Source organism: Dermacentor andersoni, chromosome 5 (genome assembly GCF_023375885.2).
Source record: "Dermacentor andersoni chromosome 5, qqDerAnde1_hic_scaffold, whole genome shotgun sequence".
NCBI lineage: Eukaryota > Metazoa > Arthropoda > Arachnida > Ixodida > Ixodidae > Dermacentor > Dermacentor andersoni.
Window position 1 is genome coordinate 91,759,688 of NC_092818.1, and position 21,670 is coordinate 91,781,357.

Genomic DNA, 21,670 nt, shown 5'->3' on the forward strand with positions numbered 1-21,670 from the left:
GAAATGGTTTCAGTTCGATTTGCGAATGTGCCGCAGTCCACCGTGGTAGAAAGCCTTAATTAAACTTTCAGTTGCGAGTTAGTACGCGCGTGTACTGTTCTTTTCTATCAGCCCTGCGAGTTTAACGCTCTTTTCACCTCTGAAGTTTGTACTTCAACATGACACTCATTGAATGGTAAATATTCACGCTTGCCAGGAACCTACTTTGTTTACAACAATAATGACTTATGCGGGTTTCAGAGCAACAGTAACAGTTAGGTTATGAGGCACTGCATACATTCGAGGGCGGTACGTTGGCACACGCACGCACACGCGCACGCGCACACACACGCGCACATACACACACACGCACGCACGCACGTACACACACATACAAAGAGCTCTCCGCAAAGCAGAATTCATCAGTGCCACTGATCTACTCATCATCAAGCCACTGAGTAGATGCTCATTGGCAGACAAAATTTGGATGAAACCTCACCAAGATTCACTTCTTTCTTTCCAGGTGTATGGCTGGGTCGCCACTCGTTTGACAGATCTGGGTGAGTGCCTGCGGCGATGGTTTGCGCTATTCGGAGTAACTGCGTTAGTATGCAGACCGATTTGAACGTTGGTGGCTCAAGTAGTAAAAAAACCACAGAACATAATTTGCGCGTTCCTTGCGATGGATTGCTCTTTATGCTATGGAAAGGGGGCGACGCTGCGTCCTCTATTGGGATGGCTGAGTATAATACTATGTATACTCAGCAGTGAGCATACTATTGCATTACGACGCTATAGTGACTAAGGCCTTTCTGAAGCTCTCGGTGTTTCTAGGGCCGTCAATTCCCATACCCGGTAGCCCATGTACCGACACTATGAATCATCATAAATCGCTCCTTCTTGACAATAACCTGACAGTTCTACGATGCGACCACGTAATATTTGGGCTCGCGTACTTTTATTGTTAATATGTTTTCACATGCTAGCACAGCAACCATTCGTAGAAAATTTTGCGGCCCTTGTTAATTCTGTAGGCTAACCAGCCTTCTTTCTTGATTCATTGACTGGCTTTTATTTATTTCTTTTGTAACATAAAGTTCGCACACACTGAGTGGACTCATGGCCCAAGGCTAGTTTCGGTCCAAAAAGAATTATTTTGTCACAATAGCAATTCGGACAGGTTAAGCAACATTGAACATAATCCAATATATAAAATCACCAAATATCAGATGAACTGCTAGTCAACAGTCAAGCATGCAATTTAACTAAATATCAAATCAAATATCCAATCTATGAAATCTAGTCAAACCAAATATAAAATCTGATGTACAATTAATATACAAAAGAGTTTTGAGAAGAAACAGAAAAAAATTTGAGAAATGCAAATGAGTTACATATTTCCTTAACATTTCATTACGTCAGTGTTGCTAATTGTTCAATGTAGTGTTGTTGTAGTGCATGCTTCCGTGCTCTCTCCCGTCATTTTTTCTTCTTCTTTCTTTCCAGAACGGCCTCGGACGCAGCGGGAATACGAGTACAGCTTCGCATTCAAGATGTTCCTCTTCACCTTCCTCAACAACTACTCGTCCCTCATATACATCGCCTTCTTCAAGGGAAGGTCAGAGAACGGCTACACATCTTGCTACCATCATTCAACAATGTTTCGCTAAAGATAACATCTGCGATTAGAAACTAACCTTCAGTCATATGATCAACCATTCAGTTCCTTTGGACGACGCTTTGTCGCTACAAAGAAATAGTTTCAAATCCAGCGACGCAATGAAGCAGTATGCAAAGCTTGCTCGTAACTATTCCTTAATGGCTCGCAAAAAAAAAATGGTGATTTCTTAGCGATATGTACGGCGACAGTAGGCGGCTCTCACTTTATGAAACAGTATGAAACAAACAGTATGAAACGCACCTGGAAAATTTCTTCATGCCAATATATAACGTACAAGAGAGAAGAAAAATTTATGGGGCTTTACGTGCCAATACCACTTTCTGATAATGAGGCACGTTGTAGTGGAGGACTCCGGAAATTTCGACCGCCTGGGGGTCTTTAACGTGCACCTAAATCTAAGCACACGGGTGTTTTCGCATTGCGCCCCCATCGAAATGCGGCCGCCGTGGCCGGGATTTGAGCCCGCGACCTCGTGCTCAGCAGCCCAACACCATAGCCACTGATCAACCATGGCGGGTGGGAAAAAAATAGCGATAGTTATGTAGCAATATCGAAAAAAAAATCACAGTTTTACGCGATCAATGCAACAATAAAGAAGAAACGGGAATTCAGATTCGCTTCAACAGGGCCGCAAAGTGGATCTAGCTGGAAATAAGTTTTTTTTTTTTTCTCGGCCATGAGGCAATTGGTGAACATAACGATGAGGAGGTGGCCAGACGAGGACTATTTGACGGTGCCGTCATCGTCGACGTAACGGAAAGAGCCGACACAGAAATTCGACGTCGGGCTTCCAACTATTGCCGCAGTGAAAGAAGACATTAAATTTTGCATCCTAAACGTGGTTCTAAATGAAACGGGCTACAGAAATACTGAACGTGTGATGGTTGGTCTTTTTCTAGCTACCCACGTTATTAAATTGCGCGTGCGCTTCCTGCATTTAGCCGATGTCCCGGATTGTTACTGCAAACGAGTAGCCCACGTGTACATCACATCGCACGACCATCAAAGTTCAGCTCACGTCTGCGACCTTTCTCTGTTTTATTGCGAAAGCAATACTGCTCGCACTTTCGGCCCATCGGTGGTCGTGGCGCCTCCTTACACAGCTGCGCGTCACGTGACCGTGTGACGTCACGCCAGACCGAGAGACGGGGCCCCAGCTCGCGGCATCGATGGTGGAGGCGAAGCCTTGCGCGCCGCTGCTGCGGCGCTACCGAGAGAGGGCGCTCGCTGGTGTGACGTCACGCTAGGAGGATAAATGGGGCTACAGCTCGGCTCCTCGCAGTGATCGGCGCTATGTCGGATGATGTATAGCCATAAGTTTAACAAAGGGCAACCATGTCCACACCATCAGCCGAACCAAGGCGCAGCCACGGGTATTGCTTTCGCAATCGTCCAGGCTTGACCAAGCTGAGCCTTCAGCCAATTTTTTTCATGGCTCACGTTTCAGGTTTTCAGGCGATCCGGGACGCGAGGCGCATTGGCGAGGCTACACTCTGGACAAGGTTTGTTCTTGTTTACGTGGCTAAGCGCGTAACTCAACTTCTACGCACCTTATTTAGAAAACGCATTTATTCTACGTAGGCTACCGATAAGACTGGTGAAGTAGTGGAGTCATGCAAAACAATCTTAAGCTAACCTAGAAAGACAACCCCGAAACGCGAAATCAGTAACATAATCTCCAAAACCACAGCCATTACCATCGTTCTCAACGTAATCATCGTTTTCGTCATCATCACGTTGTTTGATTCTGCCGTAGTAACAAAGGCCTCATCCCACGATCTCCCCTTACGCCTTTCTCGAGTCATTCGAACTCATCCTACGAGCATATGAGGAGGAGGAGGCGTGGGCCTAGCGCATGCTTATATGTACTTTCACCATATAAATGTACTTTCATCATATGCATGGTGAAAGCACATTCGATAAAATGAAAAAGGAAAGGGGTCCCGAAGCGATACCACTCGATGCTGGTTCCACTGGAAGGCGTAACGTTTAGCGAAAAAAAACGGGTAAAGTTATTTCTGTTTAGTTCAGCCTCTTATCAGACTTGTACATATACAGGGTTATCTTTTTTACCATCACTAAATTTTTTTAAGATTTCCTGTGGCAGATATTACAATTCTAACCTTCGATGAGGCGACCACTATTTCTACGAGAATTCAGATTACTTATTCAATAATTAATATAAGTGGGCTAATTAAGGCTCTAATTATTTATTTCGTGCACATATTTTAATCAACGATTTGTAGCTAGTGAGTTCGCAAGGCTTATCTACTTTTAACGAATTCTCAGGACTGCACCACTTTCGAGATGTTAATTTTCAATGTATCTGACGAAATGTATTGGCGTCCCAGTTATTTTTGTGCTTCAATGTATAAAACAGCGTTTTCCTGATAAAGGTAACTGAAACAGCCAACGCATTTCATCGGACCCATTGAAAATTAACATCTCGAAACTGGTGCAGTCTTGATAATTCTTTCCAATTGGATACAGCTTGTGAACGCACCTGCTATTTTTCGTAGATTGAAATATCTACCGTAAAGCAATTAATTAAAAAATTACCTAGCATAAATATATTAATCATTTAGTTGAGCATTTCTGTTTTTCATAGAAGTAGTGGCCGCCTCATCGAGTAATTTAGATAGAAGTTTAGAACCCTGCTACCTGCCACAGGCAATTTTTTAGAAATTTGGTGCAGCTAAAGAAATACCATATATACGTTAGCTATATTTATTTGCGGCAAAAATATCCGTACCATGTCGTGTTGTCACCAACACCCCACCTTTCGTTTCATACCGCAGTGCGAAGGCGGCTGCCTATACGAAGTATTCGTCCAGCTCGCCACCGTCATGTTGGGTCAGCAAGCCATCAGGACCGGGAATAGCATTGTGGTTCCGTAAGTAGTAACACTACGCCAGTTTCCAGCAAAAAAGATAATACGGCTTCCATAAGCGCAATTCATTCGTATGCTCTAACGAGTTTGTTCTTTTGTGAAACATGAGAGAAAAAAAAGAAATAAAGATGTCTTCAATTTTAAATGTAATATAACCGTTGTGATTGCTCCTACCAAGTTTTCGGAATCTGGCTAGCTATCTGGCCTCGAAGCTATGCCAGCATATACTGAGAGCTGAAATTCGGTTGGTTTCGAACCACCTCACCACAGCGGCCCGATGGGCTACGCACTCGGCCGTGGACTATCCCGCTACCCAGGTTGGCGGGGAAAACGGTTAGACACAGATAGGCAGTCAGCTCCCGCAAGGCGCGTAAATTACTTTAATAGTGTCAATCGCATTAGAAAACACCCGATCTAATCGAATTAAGAAGTCCTGGACATTTAATGACAATAACCTCGCCAGCCTCACCGGAGTATTAGTTGCAGCAATGCTCGCTCCAGAGTATAAAACTCCAGACTCTGTATGTGTGTGTGTTCCAGCATCGTGAAGGCGTGGTGGCGGCAGCGTCGCAGGCGACTCGGCAAGGAAGCCGTCGAGCAGAAATCCAAGCTCGCGCGTTGGGAGGAGGACTTCAACCTCGACGAGTGCCCCAAGCTCGCACCCTTCGACGAGTACCTCCAAATGGGTGAGTGCAGCTCCAGTGCAGCTCCAGTGCACCCACGTCGCTTCGCGGGAAGGTGTTACATAAAGAGTGGAGAATATCTCAAGCACACAACTTGCCTACGCGCGTGATTGAACAGCTAACACCGAAACGCGGGATCTAAGCGACGAATACGTACATGTATGAGTGCGTGGACGTAGACGGTGGCATGCGTGCGTTTGAATGCGGCACGCGAGATGGTAGGCTAAATCATCGTGTATTGTCTTTTACAAGTGTCTTTATATCCAAACTTATAAAGCAGCACATGGGTTGCGAGACACGCCGTAGTCGGGGTCTCGGGATTAAGTTCGAGCAATCAACAAGCGTAAGACAGCTAACATAAGGAAGTATAACATGGATAGAATTGAACATGCTCTCAGGAACGGAGGAAGCCTAAAAGCAGTGAAGAAGAAACTAGCAATTGGCAAGAATCAGATGTATGCGTTAAGAGACAAAGCCGACAATATCATTACTAATATGGATGAGATAGTTCAAGTGGCTGAGGAGTTCTATAGAGATTTATACAGTACCAGTGGCACCCATCACGATAATGGAAGAGAGAATAGTCTACAGGAATTCGAAATCCCACAGGTAACACCGGAAGAAGTAAAGAAAGCCTTGGGAGCTATGCAAAGGGGGAAGGCAGCTGGGGAGGATCAGGTAACAGCAGATTTGTTGAAGGGTGGTGGGCAGATTGTTCTCGAGAAACTGGCCACCCTATATACGTAATGCCTCATGACTTCGAGCATACCGGAATCTTGGAAAAACGCGAACATAATCCTAATCCATAAGAAAGGGGACGCCAAAGACTTGCAAAATTATAGACCGATCAGTTTACTGTCCGTTGCCTACAAAGTATTGACTAAGGTAATTGCGAATAGAATTAGGAACACCTTAGACTTCTGTCAACCAAAGGACCAGGCAGGATTCCGTAAAGGCTACTCAACAATAGACCATATTCACACTATCAATCAGGTGATAGAAAAATGTGCGGAATATAACCAACCTGTATATATAGCTTTCATTGATTACGAGAAAGCGTTTAATTCAATCGAAACCTCAGCAGTCATGGAGGCATTGCGTAATCAGGGTGTAGACGAGCCGTATATATGTAAAAATACTGAAGATATCTATCGCGGCTCCACAGCCACCATAGTCCTCCATAAAGAAAGCAACAACATCCCAATAAAGAAAGGCGTCAAGCAGGGAGATACGATCTCTCCGATGATATTCACAGCGTGTTTACAGGAGGTATTCAGAGACCTGGATTGGGAGGAATTGGGGATAAGAGTTAATGGAGAATACCTTAGTAACTTGCGATTCGCTGATGATATTGCCTTGCTTAGTAACTCAGGAGACCAACTGCAATGCATGCTCACTGACCTGGAGAGGCAAAGCCGAAGGGTGGGTCTAAAAATTAATCTGCAGAAAACTAATGTTTAACAGTCTCGGAAGGGAACAGCAGTTTACAATAGGTAGTGAGGCACTGGAAGTGGTAAGGGAATACATCTACTTAGGACAGGTAGTGACTGCGGATCCGGATCATGAGACGGAAATAATCAGAAGAATAAGAATGGCTGGGGTGCGTTTGGCAGGCATTCTCAGATCATGAACAGCAGGTTTCCCTTATCCCTCAAGAGAAAAGTTTATAACAGCTGTGTCTTACCAGTACTCACGTACGGGGCAGAAACCTGGAGGCTTACGAAAAGGGTTCTACTTAAATTGAGGACGACGCAACGAGCTATGGAAAGAAGAATGATTGGTATAACGTTAAGGGACAAGAAAAGAGCAGATTGGGTGAGGGAACAAACGCGAGTTAATGATATCTTAGTTGAAATCAAGAAAAAGAAATGGGCATGGGCAGGACACGTAATGAGGAGGGAAGATAACCGATGGTCATTAAGAGTTACGGAATGGATTCCAAGGGAAGGAAAGTGTAGGAGAGGGCGGCAGAAAGTTAGGTGGGCGGATGAGATTAAGAAGTTTGCAGGGACAACATGGCCACAATTAGTACATGACCGGGGTAGTTGGAGAAGTATGGGAGAGGCCTTTGCCCTGCAGTGGGCATAACCAGGCTGATGATGATGATGATGCACCTGGAATTCGTTAAAGTGCGCCCATATCAAAGTAAACGAGCCATTTTGCATTTCACGCCCGTCAAATTGCCGCCATCGCTGCGGGGATTCGAACCCGCGACATCGTGCTCGACACTTAGCAGCAGAACGCCACTGGAATGAATGAATCACTGCGGCGGATCAGATGTAGGCACCTAAGCATGGGAGCCAATTCCATGGGGAATTAATCAAACAGTACACGTAAGTGCCTGCAGGAAAAACACTTAAGCATGCATGGGTGCACAATAACGCACTGGAAAAGTCAATCCACGCATAACACAGCATATAACGTAACACAGGTAACTTAACACTCCTACTAGATTTTCGCCATACACGCACACCTTTTGTCACCCTGGTTAGCCTTCGCCCGAGATCCTGCAGTTTTCTCTTTATAACGAACACTTTCTTCTGGCGTCGCAGCGATCCAGTTCGGCTTCGTCACGCTGTTCGTGGCCGCGTTTCCCCTGGCGCCCCTGTTCGCGCTCATTAACAACGTCTGCGAGATCAGGCTCGATGCGTACCGGTACAGCAAGCGGCTGCGACGTCCAGTCGCCGAGAGGGCCCCAAATATCGGTGCGGTAATTTCATCTACGCTGTAGAACCCTTATTCGCACAAGCACAATACGTCACACGCCGTGGTTGCTCAGTGGCTATGGTGTTGGGCTGCTGAGCACGAGGTAGCGGGATCGAATCCCGGCCACGGCGGCCGCATTTCGATGGGGGCGAAATGCGAAAACACCCGTGTACTTAGATTTAGGTGCACGTTAAAGAACCCCAGGTGGTCGAAATTTCCGGAGTCCTCCACTACGGCGTGCCTCATAATCAGAAAGTGGTTTTGGCACGTAAAACCCCATAATTTAATTTTTTAACAATACGTCCAAAAACAATGCACAGCGCCACCACTAAGCACTTGCTCATACTCATCAAACGCTGCTTCGGGCGCTATGTCGTTTAGAAGGCTCTATCCATACCGCGGCGTGGAGTTGCGCCATCTATGATGATCTCGATAAATGACGACTTTGCGAGCTCCAAGATTTCGCTGCACCCGTTGTATAATCAGATACATTGCACGTAAGAGGCTTAAGCCAAGTTATCCAGAAGCGATGGAAACAGTAAGTATAACTTGGTGTTGAGGGTAAAGCTTTCCGTGATTACGGATCTTGGAGGCACATAGGTGCCACAGTATGCTTCAGACAAGTTGACATGAACCATTACAAACAATAAGTACAACTTGGTATTGCGAGTAAAATTTTTCGGGGTTACGGATCTTGGAGGCACGTAGGATACACAAGGCACTTCAGACAAGAGTATACGCGAGTCAGTGCAAACACGAAGTGTAATTCGCCATCACAAGTGAAAAATTGACGTTCGGCGTACAGTATCATCACGTTGCTCACAAAAAGTAGCCTAACCTTCGAACATATCCTACTGTCTTGCTTTTTCATTCATGTCGGACAAAGTCATTCACTGAGAGCAAGACTGAGTGACTTGACAGGGTCCCATCATGCGAAGAAAAACAGCGCCGTTTTATAATAAACAAAAAAGAACACGCTCGGGTGCATGTTGCCATTTCTTTCCCGAGTGTGTGCTCACTTTTACTAGCCTGAATCTTCTTGCTATATTTTTTTTTTGGTGGGGGGTGGGGGGGTTGAGGGCCCGTGTATCCCATGTTTTCTTTTATAGCAAGTTGTTGTTTATACACAAATTCACTTACAAATATGTAGATACATATGACTTGCTAGTATTGTACAGAGAAATACGCATGTTCTTGTAGCAGGTTTTACATGTGCACTAGTTGGCGAGTTAACATGGTGAAGAAATCGCCCGAACAAGGGACAACGAGAGAACGGGAGCGCTGTGACCCGTGTCTTCTACATGCGCCGTACCACGTTTGCGCCGTTTCGTGCACATGTCCATTCTTGCAACAACCTGAACGAACTGTATCGCAGTGTCTTCGACGTTCATGATTTGCGTATTATCTCTTGCACACTTATCTCTTGCGCTTCTTCCTTGTTGTTTGCCACAGGTGCATGGCAAGCCATTCTGAGGCTCCTCGCACGCTGCGCCGTGATTTGCAACGTAAGCCACGAAAAAAATAATAGTAAACCTGCAAACACTCATAATACACATGGGTGATTTTTAATGCGATAGCAGTATCAGGATCAGCCCACCGATGCCTTCGACTACACTGCCTCAGCGATTCTGGCCTCTATTAGAAACCGCATTGGAACATAGGCGAATACAGATATCGCACACATCCATCAGGATTGGCTAACGCACCACGACTGATGGCACTGCCTCGGGAATCGGCCTGCTATATGTTTTGCGCCAACGCCATTTACAAGGGCAGGTGAGCCTGCTGTTTAATGCTAGCATATTAAAATGCTATAGGGTGTTGTGTTTCATAAAGATGTTTTTATGTAAAAGCATCTCCCTCCGGTAGCAGAATAAAAAGGAAGTCTAAGCATCTTATCTGCGCATTTCTGGTTCTGCTTTAGTTCTACATATATTTTTTCTCTTCGATTTTCACCTGTACACGGCAGCGGTAAAACTTAGGATAAAAGAAATAGGTAACAATACATGAATATGTAAAATCGTCCATCAACAAGAAGTTCAGTAGGTTTTTGTAACCAAACTCCGCTGTCACGAAGTCACTGTCGTTATAAATTCAGTGGTGTTACGTGCCAAAGCCGCGATTTGATTATGAGGCACGCCGTAGTGGGGGACTCTGGATTAATCTTTACTACCAGCGGATTTTTAATGTGCCCCCAATACACGGGACAAGGGCGTTTTTGCATTTCGCTCTCATGGAAATGCGACCGTCTCGGCCATACTTTGATTCCGTGACCTCGTGCTGAACAGCGCAACACCATAGCCGCTAAGCCACCACGGCGGATATACCTCGGCTATTATACCGGCTGCTATTTAACGGTTGATATGGGGCAGTAACTACAAACAAAAGGAGAAGCCAATGACGGACACTTACCTATAGTTCCCAAGCACCCGTATTGCGTGTTGTGCAGCGCCTGCGTGTTGTCTTGTGGTGTCATTGGTAGATGCGGTAGTTGCTGACTGCGCCGAGCAGCGACTGTGTCCTTTCCCAAAGCAAGCAAAACCGTGCAATCGTTCAACAAACTTGGTTTAACCGCTTTGAACCACGGCAATTTTTCTTTGTCCGCTTTAAGGCGCGCACTGACTTTTTAAAGCCTATGCTATGATATTGAGTGCTATGCAACGCACCTAACGCCTCAAGTGTCTCAACGTAGTGGCTAGCACAAGGAAAAATTCGAAAAGCTGTTTCATTCCATCTTTTTAGGCATGCGTCTGTTGCCTAAGGGTTAGAGCATCGAGCTTCTGTGCTGGGGGAACGCGATTCGAAACCAGCCAGGGGAAATGCCAAATGTTTATATACTTTAGAACGTACCAACGTCTGCTCCAAGGTAACCTGAATAGACAAAGTGACAAAGAACGTCGCAAGGACTCCAAGCTAGGCTATGAAAGCGTGCTGTCCTGTCCGCTTTTCACCCGTCCCATCATCTGCGCTGTTTCGCCATAATACACCATCAAAGTGAGGTAAAGATCACATTAGAAATGGGTGCCAGGGATTCTGTATTATGCTCTAGATCTATAGATCTAAATCTCTCGCAAGTGCGCCAACCTTCCCGACGTCAGCCGTGTGATGGCTCGCCTTCCCCACACCCACCTACACAACGCAGGCTTTCCTGATCGCCTTCACGAGCGAGTTCATCCCGCGACTGGTGTACCAGGTGCGCCACAGCAAGGGGCTCAGCCTGAGCGGCTACGTCAACTTCACGCTGGCCACGTTCGACACCAGCGACTACGACGAAGCCCACCGGCCGGAGAACGGCACCCTCGACGGGTCCATCGTGCGGGAGTGCAGGTACCACGCTCTCCCATTGCTGTAGTCATTTTGACAGTCCACGTGCTGTCTATAATAGGCCGTGGAGCATTGATGTGGAATTGCGAAGCACGCCTGCCGCTGACAACACCAATAATCGATTTGAACAGTCTGCATGCTCTTTACATATACGGACTGCGGTGCATCGATATTGGATGTACCAGTTACGAACAACATGAATAGTTGATCTGACCAGTATACTATCGACGTCGAATGAAACGAGAACAGTTGGGCACGTGACCGAGGCATAACAGAAGGCACAACACCCGCCGTCGGCCGGTCACCACCACTGACAGACGCGCACATCCGGTTTCGGACTGCACTGTGTGATGATGCTCGCCCTACACTGCGATATTTATGTTTCTGTTTTGGTTCCCTTTATTTGAGAGCGAGGAAACAAGAATCAAGGAAATGTGACTGGCCGACGGCGCGCACTGGGCCCTCAGGTACGCCTTTTGCACGCGCTTCGCTGTTCGCGTTTCATTTGACGACGATAGTGCATGCGGCGCATATACCGGGCGTTTCTGCGAATACATTAAGCAATATTGAGAAAAAGATCACCTGTGGCAGATGGAACAATTCTAATCCATGAGCTGTATTGCTCAAAGAGGGAGCGGGGCGGGATATTATTGGCACAAAAAATATAAATACTTAACTTACTAAATAACAAACATTCGCTAATTAACATTTAAGCTAATTACTTTACGGCACATATTGCAATTTACTAATTGTAGGCGGGGAATTAGCAAGGTGTATCCATTTGGAGCGAATTCTCATGACAACACCACTTTCGAGATAATGATTCCCTAACTTTGCAAAGAAATACATTGGCGGTTCAGTTACTTTTGTAGTTTAAAACAGTTTAAGGCATAAAACTGCGTTTTGTTAAAAAAGAAGTAAGTGGAATCACAGTTCATTTTTACCGCAAGTTTGCTGGCGCTTATCTCAAAAACGGTGTCATCCACAAAATTATTTTCAAGAGGATTTGCCTTGTAGTCTCATTGGCTAGAATTTCTAAATTACAATGCATGCACTAATTAATCTTAAAGCTGAATTAGCGAAAAGCTACGAAGTGGGGGCTGCAACTATAGTGCCGCTGTGTGCGAGCCTCTCAAATTTCAAATGATAACGTGAAGTCAGGAAGAACTAGTACCGGATCGCTTTGCATCATTCGTGCCAGATCATTGTAAACATGTTCAAATTTGTCTGACCATATAAAAGGTACCCATTTCTTCATTAGCACAGTTAAACACTTCGTTCTCGCGGCGTAGTCTGATATAAATGCTCGAAAATGTCCAGCGAGACCAAGGAAAGCACGAAGTGAATGTATATCGTGTGGCTTCGTTAACTAACATGTCCAGTGAACTGACTTTTCTTTTATACTTTTTGTTCTGCATTGAAATATGCTTCCAAGAAAGGCAACATTCTTTTTACACAATGCATTTTCTTTCTGTCATTTATCTTCAACGTTGCTTTGCTGAGAGCCTCAAGAGCCTGAGTGTGGTGGGCGTCGTGTCTTTCTTTTGTTCGTGAGTACATCATAACGTTATTCATATAGACATTACAAATATGCCTATAAAGCCTTCGAAAACGCCGTTCATCATTTTCTGAAGCCAAGCGCCAGAATTCTTCTACCCAGAAGGGAGCCTGTTGTATTAATATATTTCAAAGGGTGGCGGGGGGGGGTCACAAAAGCAGTGAAATGTTTCGTTTCTTCCGCGAGCGACACTGGCCAATACCACTTGTACAAATCGAGCCTTAAGAACCAAGTACACCCTCTTCTTACTGTCTTCTTGATGATGCCGTCTACATGAGGCGTCGCAAGGGGGAACAGTTCAGTTTGCTGATTCACGAAACGATAATATATGTAAAGGCGAGACGAGCCATCTTCCTTTGGAATTATTGATTGGAGATGCGAAAGGTGAAGCTAATGGTTTATCTTAGCGTCCGACATTTTGTGCAATTCTTGCTATAGCCAGATCTTTCTTTTTTTTTCTCGTCTCACACTCTACGGCTTTCTTCTCACTGGCGTTGTGTCATGAAGTAAAAATGGCACTTCTATGGTGGTTGCTGATGAAGGATGGGCTTCGACACAAAGGACCTTTAAGTATAGAGATCGTACACATGTGGCGTCGTTGAATCATCGGTGTTCCTTCTGCGGGTGTTTGTCCTTCCATAGTTATCTCACCCTTCCACAAAATTTTCATAGAGAAACGTTTCACATCTGATCTAGACAGAGCAAGCATATATTCAACATCCTTCATGGCAAGCACCTCCAGCTCCAATCTTGTCTTATTACTATTCTCTTATTACTATTAGGCTTACCCAATTCTGCACGCATCTTACTGTGCCATCGTAACTGTGGACCTTCATGGTACGGCATGAGCGAACCGCACTATCTCGACAAGGCACCATTTTATAAAGCTAACAGAAGCTCCGGCGTCTATAAATGCGTTAACATCTTGTCCGTTCACATTCAGTGTGGCGGGAAGTACGCTAGCTTTCGTCAAATATACAGCCTCCTCTTTAACCGTTAGGTGCAGCTGTGCATCCTCACTTACTCGCTTTTGCTGGGTCATGGTTGACTTCCCGGGTATGGCGAGCGCTGCTTCTGAATATCTGTCCTGCTGAATGGTGGCTTTACGCAAGGAACTGTCTTTGACTGACTGTCGTGACTCTTGAAAACGAGGTCGCGGTAATCTGGTGACAAGAAGTTCACAGTTTCGCTCGAAGGGCGAAACATCGACTGCGATAGCAAATTCGTTGACAGCTATGTGGAGTAAGGATAGCAGTTCTATTGGCCGTGTAAACTTGCAAACATTCGCTTACTAAATAAATTTACAAGCACGGTGTCGTGCGCGCATAAGCAAACTCTGTACTCATCGCAGATCGATTTCAAGATGGGGGCTGGGCGGCCACGCGCAGTTGCGCCATACGCAGCCACTGCCAGAGTAGAACGCCCCTCCTCCCTCTCTCCCCTCCCCCGCTGCCTTGCACGCGACCGAAGACGGCGTGCTTCCTCCCCTTATTCCTTCCTTGCGCGCGTGAGATGGAGCCACCATCGTCGGCTCAACCTCGCAAGTTTTCACTCTCACATACAAGTTACCGCGCGCGGCGAAGATGCTATCGCCCTTGAACTATATACGGAACGTCACGCCAACTCCGACAGCGGATCCGACGAGGACGGCAGAAATGCACTTGAAGTGTCCATGTAATACGAGTAGTTGTCGTAAAAACACCTTTCAGTGCATCGAACGTCTTCAGGAATCTTGCTTGTTTGCTTGTCCCTTGTGATGTCGTGGAGAAACTAAAGTATTATTGAAGATACGGGGGGGGGGGGGGGGGGGGGGGTAGCGCAGATTCAGCAAATTGAAAAAGACTCCTCTTCTCATAAATGTAATCCCAGATACTGCCTGAGCGGTGTTTGGAGGATATTGCCTCTGTCCCAACGGTCTACAGCGTTACTCTCAAAAGCCGTCGTAAAACTTTCCCGCCAGGTCTTCCATGGATTGCTTACGTGCTCTCTGATACGCAAGTTGTACCTTTTACGCGCATTTCCTGTCAAATATGTTTGCATATTCAGCACTTTATCTTCATCGTCCTTATATTTATCGTGTTGGCATGCGTACTCGTAAAAACGCATCCATGTCAAGGCGGAATCTGTCGCTCAGTCAAAGATGTCTGGTAGCACGAGAACTTCAGGTCTCCTAGGAATCGCAGTGACTGCTTAGCTCAAAAGATCCTGAGCTTCTATTCCTGCTGTAACTGCGACACTTGAATGCGCAACACTTCTGTCGTAAACAAGGGGTAGGAACGAAATGTTTTTCGTTCTGGTTTTAGTTCCGTTCCAGTGAAAAAAGTTCCGTTCCGGTTCGGCTCCGGAACGAAAACAAAATGATCCGCAACGGTTCATAACGGTTTTGGATCGCATGGAAAAATTTCCGAAGCAAAGTAACGATAAAAACCAAGTATTTATTTTTCTAAGTGAATTATGAATTCTGAGATCATGCTTAGTGCCATGAGTCAAGGCACTGAGTATGATCTCAGAAGCAGCCCGTCATCAAGTGTACTCGCCGAAACGCCAGACCGCTGTTCTGATAAAACGAAATTAAACGAATATAAACGGATAGAACTTCGGTAACAAAGCGTTGTGCCCGTAGCAAACGAAACGATAAGCTCTTCAGCGCGCTAGCCCTGAGTTTTGCTGCGATGCCGATCTGCTAGGCACCTAGCGGCAAGCTTAAGTTAGTGGTGCACTCGACCGGCTATCACTAGCACTATCCCTGCCTGAGATACGCGCTTATGCAGACCCCTGAGATAAACGCTAATTCTGAGGTTGCCTGATGTCGGTTGTTTCGGATTGCCGACATTCCCCTTGAACCGAAAACCGATCAAAAATATTTCACTTTGACGAAACAAAAACGAAAAAGTAAATAACGGTTCGGTCAGGTTTTCGTTCCAGTCAAAAATATCGTTTTCTTTTACCTTTCGTTTTTGTGTTAGTTTCGTTCTGACACACTCGTCATAAACGTTGCGCTGGCGATTCCAGTGAAAGTTGATCTGCAAGAGCTTCTTGGGTGGTAGGCCGTAAAAAGTAGTTTATCAAAATCACCCAGCCCAATATCTATTCTCACACTGTGTATGGAGGTGAGCTCTGCGGTGGTCAGCTTTGTGTTCACCGAAACAGAGTCGAAAGACTTCCGCTGCCGTAGGATGGCCACGGAGACTCACCAAGCCGTCTCCTTGAAGTTGGTAGCTCCGCAGGTGAGTCTGGCCGTTCCTCTCTACAGTCGTTAGCTTGATCCACATGGTCTTTTTTCGACTGCGTCAAATGTAATGTCTCACACATCAAAAGATACTCAGGTACGCCATGATTTTGGCTAGTTGGCTGGTTGGTTGGTTTTGTCTGCGAGTGGCTCACACCTACTATGGGGAACTGGCCAAGAATTGGGTGAACTAGGGAAATAATTCAAGCCTAGAGAGAAACTTCAATGAGAAATTGTGAAAAAATGAAAAAAAAATGAAGTCAGACAATGTTTTCAGAATTTGCCAAGGAAATCGTCATGATTCAATTACAAACCTCACAATAGCTGCACCAACATCTTTAAGATTATGCCCTAGAGAGGAGGCTCCACAAGATTAGAATATCGGGAATGGCTAGGTTCAATCCAGCACCATGACATTGTTAGTTTAAAATTTGATTTTTTTCAGCGTGGTGAAAAACAGCGACATGACAACGAGAAGTGTACCCTTCCCCGCCACAATGTGAGCACAACGAGGAGAGCGCCAGACCAGATCGATGCAAATAATAGTTTAATGTAGGTATTCGACATCAGAATGGGGTAAACAGGAGTTCCAACTTTTCCAGTATGGCAGACATTTCTACTCCAAGGAAATAGGAAGTGTCGGCAATCAGCCAAATTTGGTAATAATAGGCTCCAAGAGCCTTGCATGACTGCACGTCTGCTGAACCTAGCAGCAGTTATGAAAGCTGACAAATGAAGGACCGATAGAATTGCACTACTTAAGGCCACTCTCACCAAGAAGCCTGCTATTTCAATCATAACTAATTATTTGTGCACAGGCACCTATACCAATCTAATTGTGTTAAGTGAGAGGGTATTAGACAATGAAACGTACGTGAAATGTGCGAGCCACTGTTTGCATTGAGAGCTGAACGTAAAGATAAAAAATTTATTACCATAACAAGTTTCGAAATTGATGAGTTCACTGTTCACAGGGCCAATATAACCGCCAGAAACTCGGCTAAATATACCGGCATGTAGTCACAAAGTCTTAAGAGGAAGCTTTAGCGCGGGCCGCGGACTCCGATTCTGCCTATTCAACTACATGTACAACGCAGTAACGCTTTTATGAGATAGGCCATTAGCCAATTTTAATAAAATGAGTTACATTTGAGAGAGCAAGTTAAATTCTAGTGACTGGCTGAAGATGAATTCTGATTAAGGGCGGGAATTATTTTACAATAATTGCCAAAAATTGGCAAGTTTGAAAAAAATGGAAGCACGATGTTTCCGAATGCATAACAATGCGTTAAAGGTATATATCACAGTTCTGTAAACTGCACCCCTTAGCAAGTTCAAAGCGGACAAATTCGATGTATGAATTTACATTTTACATTATTTTTTACGATGCTTACAATGGTTTTGCAAAATTCCTACTCATATATTAGTGGTTAAATAAAGAACAATGTATAATACATTATTTTTCTGCGCTTTGTATGAGCTATTAGATGCCATTGACAGAATGGCAATACCATTTTTCATTGTTCGGTTGCAAGGTTGTAAAACTAATAGTTTTGTTTTCTCAAAATTTGCGATTTTCAACAGTTTTTATAACAATTTCACAGCATAAATAGGAATCTGCTTGCAATAGTCGTTAGACTAAGATTTTTCTGTAATGCAACAAACCTCAAAAGATTTGGTACCGTGCTTGCGGATAAAAACAATTTCTGCTTTGCAATCTATTTCGATGGGAGTCCCCGAGCTCAAGCTTAATCTTAAGTAGAACAAGCAGTGAAAGACGGAAGAGAAAATTCCTATTGCAGATTTTTCTTTGGTTTTCGATGCATCTGTCGCTGTGATGGCGCTTATCTTTAGTTACACTAAGTGAGTTTGCAAGAGACCATTTAATACACTTTAAGACAGATGTTTCGTGTTGTTTGGGTAGATAGAAAACATAATCTGAAGATTGTCTCTCTCACTGCCAATAGGAGGGACCTCGCACAATTGTACATCCAAAGGACCAACAACTGTCTGTACGAAGACAGCAAGATTTAATATATATATATATATATATATATATATATATATATATATATATATATATATATATATATATATATATATATATATATATATATATATATTACAGGCCGGGAAATAAATAATTTGTAATTTTATGGGCGAATCATACATCCCTAATATGTTTGGACCGTTAATAGCCGAAATGTACACATAATGAGCAGCAAGCGTGCTTCCAAACACAGTACATCGTTGGCAACGAACTTTGCTAAACCAAGGCATAGGCGTAGAGCTTCCCATTCCAGAAGCACAATGGGGAGTCATTTTTATGCTGGTGCTCTAGAATATAGAACACATCGAAATTTCAAACTAGGCCGTAGATACATTTTATAAATCATCACAAGAGGGTCTTTTCTATCTCCGCTCAGCCCCATCGTGGCGGAACTCCTTACAATGTTGAGCAGTGGACGCTCATACTCGTTTCAAGCAAGCACACCAGTGTCTTTACAGGGAGCGCTCGCTTAATTATAGCCCGCCATATGCGTCCTTTAGAGGGTCTCGTGACCTGCGACGCCTGTTCAGCCTAACCAGCAGGCGCAGAGGCAGGAGCCTTGGCTACATGAACCATCAATCCAAGTTCGATAACTGACCTACTAGTCATCTCATAGCCAATCGATAGTATGCTCGACGGTTGTCTGCTACACAGCCTCGAGTTAAGGAGTCTGCAATTCTAAACGTCGTTGAGGCGAAATGCGGAATCAGGGCGAGGAAAGACGGAGGTTTCCAGTGGCGGGTGTCAGGAGTTTCGCAAGTTATCGCTGTCGCTGCTTGGTACTTTGGGCGTTGGCGCGAAATCATTTTTTTCGCAGGTACTCGGGATTCCGCGAGCCTCCGGGCTCTGAGAACGAGTACCGGTTGTCCGGCAACTTTTGGGTCATCACCACCGCCCAACTATGCTTTGTCATCATCTTCGAGGTGACATTTGCGCACTAATTTCGTCTGTGACCATGCCGCCCTTCTAGGACGTCCAGATTATACAGTTTCGCCCAGAGTGCGAAGCTGCTAGAGCGATAGCTAAGCTCCGTGGCAGGATTACGTTTAGTGAGATTCGTTATTGGACAGTTTTAGAACGCCGTTTGTCGCCTTAAGCCTGTTTTACATGGTGCGAATTCGACCGCGTTTTCGCACTTGCGAATTCGCAGATGCGGCAAATATGGGCCGTCGGACCGTTCGTGCATGCGATTTTTCGATGTTCGGAGTGCTGAACTTCTCTGCGAAAACACGCATGCGGCCAGGATGGGGAACCAATCACAGCACGGATTGCAGACACGTCACTGTGACCTTCCTACTTAATATTTGTTTTGATAAATTAACGCACTCAAACACAAACAACTTTTACGAAAACAGCTTCTAAGTTGCGTCATATTGTTCTTACCGTAGCAAACTGACGCCACGAATAATTCAGTCCTCTGCTAGGTGCTAGAAAATGCGAAAATCCAAGTTGCCGCCCTGGGTTCTTATGGAACGGCGAACGCGAAGTTCGCATTTGCGGGAAATCGTAGCTGCGAAAAACGCAGCGTAAAATTCTACCACGTTGACCGAGATTTAGACAGTTTTAGAATATCGTTTGTCGCCTTACGTACGTTAAAGCAAGCAACTTTGCGGGACGTTACGCTGCGCGTCCCAATCAACTCCTTTAAGTACGCGAACGCAAACGCAAGGAGGACGTTAAAAGACAGGGCGCCGTCTCGCGCATGGTGCAAACGCATCCAGGCCAAGACAATTCATTAGCAATCATCCTGTTGTTTCTATGCGGTAAGTTTCATTGGTCCTACGGACGCCGGAATCGCCGAATTATCTAAAAAAAGCTGGATGCGCTATGCGCCGTTAACTAAAATTTCCGGTGAGCTTAGAGGAAGCGATAACTAATTTCAGTAGTTACTGCAGATCAACGGAAGCGAGAGGGTAGACATTACGAGAATCCACGCTAAAGAGGGAGTCATGGGTGGCGCAATGTTCGACAAGGCTATTTCTTATCATGCGTAAACCTTACGAACGTCAAACTCGCCTGCTAACGTACGTTATCACTGCGCACGTAAAGCACAAAAATCTCACTAACGCACTGAGCATCTACAGTGAGCACAGGACTATTTCTTCACGTACGTAATGTGCTTCCGTTTATTTGTAAACGCTGTTGTAAAACTCTCTGTTAAGCGTGACTGCGCAATTTACAGCTACTCTAGCGGTGCACATACTCGGTAAGTTCTGTCTTGCGAAGCAGCAAAAGAGACGTGCCGTAAAACTTGGTATAATCTGTAGCATAGATAGAGGCGCTCAGAAAGGTACAAATTCGCCACAAGTTGCCTCGGCCTGCAACATCCTTGGGGTGTCGAAGCACAAGTCTTAACTAGAGTGCGAAGTAATGACGTCGACATGTAGTAAGACTTGTTATTAGATGTAAAAGCGCGAATTCAGACATTTGTAAACACAACATATACAGCCAAATTTGGTCTGACTGCAATCCTTTCAAAGGCACCTCTCCCCCAGCCTCTCTGATTTCGCAAAAGGAAACGCTTCGCCTAAAGTGAGAAGCAGCGGAAGCAATAATTACCACGTTATTGCGCGCAGTGTCTCTTTGACAGATAGCCGTTAGTCTGTGAGGGTTACACAAATGGCCCCAAAGAAATGGAAAGCAGATCAACGAAAGCAGATTAGATTAGATGGAAGGACCAATCTAGCAAGCTATCAAACACTGACAAAACATGGGGCTAACTAGCGGTCACTATGAGAAGCCTCTGTCTTACGGCCACGTCAACACTATCGCCGCAATTCAGGTGAATGGGCTCACGCTGAAAGCATCCTGCACGATTTGTTTTCTCTGCGTTCCCAAGCATGGCCATCCTTTCTTCGTTCTCTCGCAGCACGTGGTCTTCTTCATCACGGGTGTCGTGGCTGGCATGATCCCCGCCATGCCTAAGTCGGTGGCCCAGCGAATGAAGCGAGAACAGATCGTCGTGCAGGACCTCATCTCCAAGCTGCAGGACATCGACATGGCCGCCGCCACTGCAGCTGCCAATAGGGAACGCCTCATGTCCATATACCAATAGCAGCGATTTATATTGCGTGTCGCGGAGTGTCGTGGTCGACTTTCTTTTTTTACCCGGTATCATGTGTCGTAGTAATTAGCCACTAATTCCGGACAGTGACCTGGCACGATGATTGTGTGAAAACTTTACTTTCCCTCTTTTCTTTCTTTAGAATGTTATCGCGCAAACGTAGCCCGATGATCCCGGTGGGCGTTAAATGTGTCGTGTCCTTTGTTAGTCAAAGCGTACTGTGCTGGCAAGATGGCAAGAAATCGTTAGTCCAAGAAGTTGGCGCATTTGTCTAGTTTTCCAGATGCAACATAGCACCGTCTTGTTCTCGCTCGAATACACGCATGAACCATTTTAGTTTCTTGGCTGGCCGCACAGTAATCCCGCTGTAGCTTCTCTCCGTATTCTGTGAAAGCGCCTACTGTAGCAATTTAATAGTTGCTGGCGAATGGCTCAGCAGTTACCAGCCGGTGACTGTGCAAGATTATTACAGAGCGAATGAGTGTCGCCTGCCACAACCTCTGTGG

At 45.2% G+C, this 21,670-nt stretch overlaps 1 protein-coding gene across 1 annotated transcript in view; it reads left to right on the plus strand.

Annotated features, from left to right (window-relative positions):
- Positions 1 to 21,155, plus strand: part of LOC126532008 (anoctamin-4-like) — a 36,832-nt gene extending 15,677 nt beyond the window's left edge. The window contains exons 6-14 of the mRNA XM_072288337.1: positions 503 to 539; positions 1,486 to 1,597; positions 3,108 to 3,162; positions 4,459 to 4,553; positions 5,091 to 5,236; positions 7,786 to 7,943; positions 11,082 to 11,266; positions 18,918 to 19,023; positions 20,970 to 21,155. Coding sequence (XP_072144438.1) covers positions 503 to 539; positions 1,486 to 1,597; positions 3,108 to 3,162; positions 4,459 to 4,553; positions 5,091 to 5,236; positions 7,786 to 7,943; positions 11,082 to 11,266; positions 18,918 to 19,023; positions 20,970 to 21,155 — 1,080 coding nt within the window. The remainder of the gene's footprint in view (positions 1 to 502; positions 540 to 1,485; positions 1,598 to 3,107; positions 3,163 to 4,458; positions 4,554 to 5,090; positions 5,237 to 7,785; positions 7,944 to 11,081; positions 11,267 to 18,917; positions 19,024 to 20,969) is intronic.
- The last annotated feature ends 515 nt before the right edge of the window (positions 21,156 to 21,670 follow it).